This window comes from Podarcis cretensis (genome assembly GCF_951804945.1).
Source record: "Podarcis cretensis genome assembly, chromosome: 8".
NCBI lineage: Eukaryota > Metazoa > Chordata > Lepidosauria > Squamata > Lacertidae > Podarcis > Podarcis cretensis.
The window spans coordinates 18,578,470-18,587,039 of record NC_137177.1 but is presented as its reverse complement, the minus strand read 5'-3'; the positions used below and the strand labels follow the sequence as shown (position 1 = coordinate 18,587,039).

The 8,570-nt window shown below is 43.5% G+C and overlaps 1 protein-coding gene across 1 annotated transcript; it reads left to right on the top strand.

The window, feature by feature from the left end:
• Nucleotides 1-1,059: 1,059 nt before the first annotated feature.
• Nucleotides 1,060-7,199, top strand: LOC307221723 (lens fiber membrane intrinsic protein-like). Its single transcript, XM_079986507.1, has 5 exons — nucleotides 1,060-1,105; nucleotides 3,978-4,205; nucleotides 4,460-4,606; nucleotides 5,777-5,890; nucleotides 7,151-7,199. The coding sequence occupies exons 2-5, from the start codon at nucleotides 4,028-4,030 to the stop codon at nucleotides 7,189-7,191; spliced, it is 480 nt and encodes a 159-aa protein (XP_079842633.1). The 5' UTR covers nucleotides 1,060-1,105; nucleotides 3,978-4,027; the 3' UTR covers nucleotides 7,192-7,199.
• Nucleotides 7,200-8,570: the final 1,371 nt, after the last annotated feature.

Here is an 8,570-nt window from a genome sequence, read left to right as displayed (position 1 = left end):
AATCCAAATCAAATTCAAATCGTGAAATAGCAAGTATAGAAAGGAAACAGCCACTCACCTCACATAAACCGTAGAAAACGCTGAAAGTCCTTCTCAGTTCAAAGCTTGGCACTCAGTGACTGAATTACTTTGCAGGTCTTTTTTTGTCTCCTTCTTCCAGAACATGCCTGTTTGTAAGTTCAGATTTAATTAATTTTTAAAGAACAGGGATGCTCATGGCGATGGCTCTGGAGAGTTTCCAATTTTTGCAGTGCTCAGCACCCAGCGTCCCTGCCCCCACATTCTGTAGTGAGCGGAAGTTATCAGATGATCTGCAGGTGACGGCCAGTCCCCCCCTACCTGGGGGGGCAGGGATAATTACTCCCATATTACCCCTGAATTCCTGCACAGCTGGAGTCCAGTGCCATGGGAAAGCAGCCAAACGCGATGGCGATCAGACCAGAAGTCGGGGGGGGGGGCAAAGTTTTGGGAGCAAATCCTTTGGGAAGAAGGGTGAGATATAAATTGAAGAAATAAACGAACAAGAACAGATGCAAAGTAAAGTGAGCTACAAATTGCATAAGCTCCAGTATGTCCCCTAACAAAACACAACTCCTAGGGTACAAGTCCAACTTCGCCAGAGAGTAGAAAGATGGCGATTGAGACAACCAAGTTAGCCCTAGGGGTGGGGATTTGATTTTGTCTGCATTTGAATCACACTTTCTGTAACAATATGCAAACCAAAACATCTTTCAAAATTCACACTTATCTCTTTACAAAGAATGTATGAATAGAATAGTGGATTTTCCATATGAGAATTGGTGCCTTATGGGAGATTGGATGGAATGGTCTCCCCAACACAGGATAAGACTTCAGAGAAGTTAATCTTTGTTGCTCTGCCCACTTTTTGCCTTGCTGTTGGCAGTTGGCTTCTTGATCATTTCTGGAACACAGTGGCAACCTAGGTGGGTTGCACCATTTCCTCTTGCTAATGCTGAAGGCCTTTTGCAAGTTGTTGTGTGTTGTAACCTTTGAAGACAGAGCAAAGGAGAAATAGAGAGAAGGACTGAGCTGTGAACTGAGGCTTTTGGTGTGCAGAAACATCTCTCTGGAGATCTGACGTGCGGTAAGCAAATCTGTTGCCTGGAAGAGGGGCTTATACTGGTTGCCTTCACCTATGCTTAGCCTACTCATGTTAGGAAATGCCATCAGTGATCTCTCCTCTTGAAGGGAGGCAGACTCAGAAAAGGCCAGTGGATAGTTAATGGTCTGAAGGAGCAGCAGCAGGACCTGGAAGCTCAGCAATCCCAGCAAAGGATATAATAAGAAGAAATAAACTGAAAGTTGGTATAGTAGCACTGGATATTTGTAAGGCATTTGACTATGTAGAATGGTTGGCATTAAAAATGATTATAGAAACCTTAGGATTTGGAAAACGATTTAAGGGATTAATAAATCAATTATATTTGAGGAACAAGGCATATGTCATCGTGAACAATGGTATAACAGAACGAACACTAGTTCGAGCTACAAGACAAGGATGCCCCCTTTCCCCTATTTTATTTGTATTGATCATTGAAACTCTGGCCAATGTAATTTGAGAAGTTAGAAATATATAAGGAATATAAGGAATAAGCAATGATGGAAAAGAGAAAATAAGTTTATTTGCACATGACGCCTTGCTAACAATCAAAAATCCATTGGAAAATATGCAGGTAATAGAGGAACATTTGAAAAAAATTGGGTTAAAGCTGTCTGAAATTCCAGAGGTAGCATTGTTATCAATTTATGATGAGGTGGAAGGTTTGCAGGCTATGAAGGGCTTGCTCACAAATTTATTGACAGCTGTATGAGTTTTTATAGCTAGGAAGTGGAAGGGGCAAGGTGAATATAAAATAGAAGAATGGTATAAAGAGGTGTGGGATATAGCTACTAATGATAAATTAACATGTGCTATTAAGGTAAAATGGGGAATATGTAGGAGAAATGATTTTAAGGAGATATGGAAAGTATTTGTGGAATTTGTACTGTTCAAACGGAAAGGGGTCAAACCATCACAAGAGGTGTTGAAATTTTGGGAGGCTGGATAGTTACAATGGGAGCTGGCAAACAACCTTGTCTAACCACTGGCTGAGTCTATTGGCCCTGACAACTGGCCTTCTCAGTCTACTCTGACTTGAAGCTTGAAGTTCTTAATTTAAACTCAGCAGAGGCACCTGTCCATCTTAGTCCCCAGTTTTCTCCATAAAAAGTCTTCTTTTCTGTCAAAGGCTGAGGTCGAATCAATGAAGGTAAGTGATGAGAGAAGAAGGGAGGGAGGGAAGGAGAGCAGATATATGCCATTCGGTTATTTGTCCTGAGCCAAACACCATTCACAGAAATCACTCCTGAGTGAATGGATGGCAGTTTGTTTGGTTCTCTTCATGTCTTCCTCCTCTCCCACCCAACCCTTCTGTTTCAATTCCATTAACTTACTAACTGGGGCACAAATAGGCACAAAGCAGAAGTAGTTCTGGGGCGGTTGCAGCTTGAGGAAATGGAGTTGTGTGGGGAGGGTGGGGAGAGCAGTTGTTTGCCCGCAATTGACACTGCTAGCCACCATTCTTCAGCTCAGGAATATAATTTTTCTAGCCAAAGTGTCCATCAATCTGATAGATCTTAAAAGATATAGAAGTGAGGCATACAAACCCCACAAAGATCCTTATCACTTTCCACATATTGGAATGCAGAGCTACAAATGAGTGTCAACAGTTCATAAGAAGGATTCAGAGACCTGCAGCTGTATGGCGGCATATACCATATTTCTCCGTGTATAAGACAAAAAAGGCAAAAATTGGGTGTCGTCTTATACACGGAGAATGAATGCAGGTGGGACGTGTGATTAATGGTAGCAGCAAGAAGAAGATTGGCAGTGGTAACTGGGCAGGCAATTGGCGGCTGTGGCAAGTGGGCAGGTGGGCTGCTGGTGGCAGTGAGCGGGCAGACAATTGGTGAATGCAGTGAGGTGTGCATTCGGCAATGGCTGTGGCAAGCGATTGGCAGTGGCGGGCAGGTGGGCGAGCGATTGGCGGAAGTGTTTCCCCCCACCCCCCAAAGAGGCTAAACAACTGAATTTCTTAATATTGGGTTTAAAAAATAGGAGTTTCTTATACAAGGGGGCCTCTTATAAATGGAAAAATACAGTATTTTCAATAACTAAAAATAATTATAATTATAATCCAGTGCACAAATGTATTTGTTCAGCTACAGCTATATCGCAGGCAAATGGTGTCAAAAGATGGAGGAGACCCAGTAAAGTATTGATGTACTTTGTAAAAAAAAAAAATTTAAAAATGGTTTTTACATCTCCAGTGTCAAAGACCAGGGTAAAGAGGTATGTCTTCAGCATTCACCAAAAGCTATATAATGATGGTGCAAGACTCACACCTGTCAGGAGGGAGTGCCACAGCTTTAGGGCCATCTCCGAAGCCATTATCCATCAAGCTTTTGAAGGAGGTGGAAAAAACCAAGATGGCAAAGCATATTACATTTGCTACAAATAATTAGTTCTGACCAGCATTTTCTGCTGTAGACGTTCTTTTGACAGGTTATCAGGGCTTTATATTCTTTTTTTAAGGCACGTGCGGAGAGATAGGCTTGTTGCCTGACTGAGTTAACAGATGTCAGGGCAGCTTTGTAGGCGCTAAGCAACAGGCAGGTAAAATTAGTAAGTGGTCCACCAAGGCGCTCAGCAGTTTTCAGAAGATCAAGGTGGGAATTATTTTGGGAGGAGGGATCACTTATGAGAACAGGGTGGTGAAAGGCAGCACAGTTTGTTTATTTTTTGTTTATCTTGCGCCCTGAGAACCTGGAACAGAGAATTAGTACACGTACAGCCTGAGGACATCTTCACGACAGCACAATCTGCAGTAGGCCTCTCGGCAGATACGTAAATTTTAAGCACACCCAAACATAAACTGCAACTTATGTGGAATAATGTGCGTGTCTCCCTACCCCAGGTTTGGCATCCCAGTTACGCTGAGCAGTCACAGATCTGAGCATTCGTACCATGCAGGCCCTGCAGATTGGCGCCGTGGTTTGTGCTTTCATCAGCCTTCTGCTGCTCCTCATTGCCCTGGGCTCAGACTACTGGCTGGCAAATGCCTCGGGCAACATTGGCCTCTGGAAAGCTTGTGCTAAAGTTCTGGCAAGTTATACTTGTGGTTCACTTGGGATGGATGTGAAAGGTAAGCATTTTGTCTTCCGCTCGGAGTACTAGTGGTGTAGTATTCAACCGTAAATTGTGCGTGGGGGGGGGCAGTTGACAGTTCCCCAACTCCCTGAAAATCCAGTGTGACTAGGGATAACACATTTACTCCATGCTTTTTTTTTGGGGGGGGGGGAATTAATGTTTTGATTAAAGTGAAGTGGGTTCCAGGACAAAATGGCTGTTGTGGGAATTTAACCTCCTTCTTCCTTTCTCTTCCTTCCTTCCTGAAAGATTTCATCCATGTTACCCGAGCCTTCATGTTCTTTGGGATGATCGCTGGAGCCATCTCTTGCATTGGTCTTTGTGGCACCTTTTGTAGCGTGCAATTTGGCTCCATCTCCAAGGCCAGAACCGCAGCCATAGCCAGCATTGTTGCAGGTATTATGGATCCAGTGAAGTTATACTCTGAGCAGACCCGCTTAAATCAATGATGGAAGGACCTATCCAATAGTCCTCTCTCCACCTCCAGGGTTTTGTGAGTGGTGGAGCCACCTACCACGTCTCCAATGGATATGTAGCTGGGAAGGGGAGGGCAGCAGGATGATCAGGCCCAATTCCTGGCTGGTGCTTCAGTCAGGTTTAGCTCAAGCCCAATGCTATGGCATGTGGGCGGTGAGACTGGTTCCAGATCCGATGGATGCTGGGCCAGCTCAGCCCTGCTTTCTCCTTGCCCTGGAAGCACATCCAATAGATATGTTGCAAGGGCGGAAGTAGGAGCTCCCTGCAGCCAATCAGAAGCCACGCTTTGGTTTCAGAACTTTTTGGAATTCAAACAAGTTCCGGAATGGATTCCTTTCGACTTCCAAGATACAACTGTATAGTATACTTCTTCTTCTTCTTCTTCTTCTTCTTCTTCTTCTTCTTCTTCTTCTTCTTCTTCTTCTTCTCCTCCTCCTCCTCCTTCTCCTTCACCTTCTCCTCCTCCTCCTCCTCCTCCTCCTCTTCCTCCTCCTCCTCCTCCTTCTTCTACTACTACAGTGGTACCTCAGGTTACATACGCTTCAGGTTACAGACTCCGCTAACCCAGAAATATTACCTCGAGTAAAGACCTTTGCTTCAGGATGAGAACAGAAATTGTGCAGCAGCGGCGCGGCGGAAGCAGGAGGCCCCATTAGCTAAAGTGGTACCTCAAGTTAAGAACAGTTTCAGGTTAAGTACGGACCTCCGGAACAAATTAAGTACTTAACCTGAGGTACCACTGTACTACTACTACCAAGTTATATATTTATAGGCTGCCCATCTGACTGGGTTGCTACAGCCACTCTGGGTGGCTTCCAACAAATGACAACACTGTAAGGCAACAAACATTATAAATAACTAAAATGTGAAAACAATTTAAAACCCCCCAATTATAAATAAAAAAATAGTTAAAACAACAACTCTTAAATACAATCAGTTCCACTTGATCCTTTGTCCCTATCCCCATAGCCATCTGGCAACCAGGGCACATCTTTCAGCCACTGCATTTCACAAGCTGCAGCTTCAGGGTCAGCCTGGAATATTTAATGTACAAGCAACTTAATATCTTAATGTATTTTTTCTTAATAGCTCTTTGCGTCATGATTGCCATGTCCGTCTACACAGGGGAGACAAGAGGAAATGCCTCTTATGGATGGTCTTTTGGCTTCGGCTGGGCCTCCTTTCCTTTCTTCCTTGTAACTGGTATGTGTCAAATGGGAAATGCTGAAAATTTGCGTCTTTATTTAAAGGTTTGCCTTCGCATGGAGTTGGCAGCTGTTTATTTCATTACAGAACAGTCTGGGGCTGAGCTACACATTTAGCATCATCATGTGGTTGTGCCCCTGGCAGTGTGCCACTTTGGCTGCGGATGGAGGCTCATATATTGATCAATTTCCTGGTGTGACATGCTGTGCACACAATTCCACTATCAGCAAAAGAGGAAGAGGGTGGAATTTGAACCAATCCCCTGGGTGTGCAACTTTACTGCAAGCATGGATTACCTCTGTGTTTTTTGGCCTTGAAAAGCATTCAGAAATGTCATTCTCCCTTCATACTGTTGTTAGCCGCTCTGAGCCTGGCTTCGGCTGGGGAGGGCAGGATATAAATTTATTATTATTATTATTATTATTATTATTATTATTATTATTATTATACCAACACTCTGACAGAATCAGGTTTCCCCAGATTCAGCTTGAAGGGTAGGAAAAACATCTAAAACAATTTTGATTTAAGTGTTTCGGCAGGATTTCCGGACTACGGAAATGCATTTGTGCCAAACTTCAGGAATTCACTAGCCTTATTCCTTACAAACGCTCCTAGAGACTTTGCCTGAGTACAAATGATATTATATTCTAGAATGAATGCAGACAGACTACTTATTTCATTCACAGACAATTTTCATCTATTTTTTGATCCCGAAAAACACTTCTTGATAAATGAGTTGTTTTTATTTTTCTTATTTCTTATTATTTTATTATAATTATTAGTAATACCCTGCCACTCTGGATGGCTTCCAACAAAATATTTAAAATACAATAAAACACCAGGCATTAAAAACTTCCCTACACAGGGCTGCCTTCAGATGTCTTCTAAAAGTCAGATAGTTTTTTATTTCCTTGACCTCTTGGGAGGGTGTGCCACAGGGCGGGCGCCACAACTGAGAAGTAAAAAAGCTCATTGCAGATAGGTTTTGCATTGTCCCACAATGCATCTATTTGAATACTTATGAAAACAGATGGAGGCATGCCTGGCAAGAAGAGTCCCTTGTAGAAGTCTCAAAATGAACAATGTAGTTCTGTGAGAGAGAACTGGGCCTGTTAGAATGGCAGGGCTTTGAGGATCAGGGCATGATTCCCCTGATGAGAAAGGAAGTTCATGCTGGGATCAGTGATCTGCATATCCCAGATAGTGTTTTATTTTCCGCTGGCTATGCCCTCACCAGCCCTTTTTCTCTCCTGATAGGTGGGCTGGCTTTCCGCCTGAATGCTGCCGCAACAGAATGAGGAAAAGATTTCAGATGAGCTATGTTGATGTCACAAACACAGTCTACAATGGATCAAGTTGGACCTGGAGGAAATGACTATACTTTCATGATGAAGATGACACATTATACAATAGCAATGGTGTTAAGGAATGGCAAATTCACAGCACACTGCAATCCATTAACTGAATACTGAAACCAGCCAACTTGGTGCGCTCCAAATGTTGTTTTGTTACAAATTAGGGCTGCCAAATCTTCTAAACCAAAAAAGAGGACATAAAAAAAAATCATAATAAATAAATAATGATAATAATAAGGGGGATGGTAGGCTTTATTAAACTGCTCAGCTGAGCAGTTAACATGCTGGGCTGGGGACTCTGTAAAACTGTCTGGCTGTAGGGAGCGCGGTTGCCGCTTCCTGCAGCTGAGCAGTTAAAGGAGTCCGCAGCCCGGCACTGGTTTGCCCGCGAGCAGAGGGTGCACTGGGGCTGGCTCAGCTGGGGATTGGGAGCTCTCCTGTGCCCCAGCTGAACCACGCAAAGGAGCCCCGACGCTCCTCCCACTCTGAGGCATGCTGCTTGCGCTTGCAGGGCACAGCTGTTCATGCTCCTGGAAGGCAGTTCCCGAGCACACGTGTGCTTTGTCTAAAACCACAAAACCCTGGACATTTTGGCAATTTAAAAAAAATCCCCCCGGACGGTGTTTTAACTCTTTAAATACCAGATATGTCCCGGAAAAACTTGACATATGGCAACCCTAGTTACATCTCCCATCATCCTTGTCCATTGTCTGTTGGCCATTGACAATGCTAGCTAGGGCTTAATGGAGCTGGAGTTCACCAACATCTGGAGAGCAAACAGATAGGCTACTCTCAATTCAGAAGGAAACCCTTTTCATTCCCTTAAAAATATTTCTTTCTAGAGGTTACAAAATATTTACAGTATAGTATTGGCTAAACACATGCTAGTACAGTGGTACCTCTGGATGTGAACGGGATCCGTTCCAGAGCCCCGTTCGCATCCAGAAGTGAACGCAACTCATGTCTGCGCGTGCATGAGTCACGATTCGCTGCTTCTGAGCATGCACGTGACATCATTCTGACTGTCTGCGCATGCGCGAGCTGCAAAACCCGGAAGTAATGCGCAACCCGAAAATACTTATCCCGAAGCTACTTCAACCTGAGGTATGACTGTATTACAAATTAAGAATGATGCTAAGCAATATTATTATTCATTCAGTGGCTGGGTTAAAGTAAGGAATGAGAAAGACAGGCATCTTGTATGAATCAAGCAGAACAAAATTATCTATGGATGGCATTGTTTGTTTTGAGTTTTGGCCTTCAAATTCTGTATAGTGCAAATGTCTATTGTGATTCCTCTGTTTCTCTCACAGCTTGTGATT

Coding starts and splice junctions, on each gene's coding strand:
- LOC307221723 (XM_079986507.1), top strand. CDS start 4,028: ATGCAGGCCCTGCAGATTGGCGCCGTGGTTTGTGCTTTCATCAGCCTT. Junction 4,607..5,776: donor CATAGCCAGCATTGTTGCAG/GTATTATGGATC, acceptor TTTTCTTAATAG/CTCTTTGCGTCATGATTGCC. Junction 5,891..7,150: donor TCCTTTCTTCCTTGTAACTG/GTATGTGTCAAA, acceptor CTCTCCTGATAG/GTGGGCTGGCTTTCCGCCTG.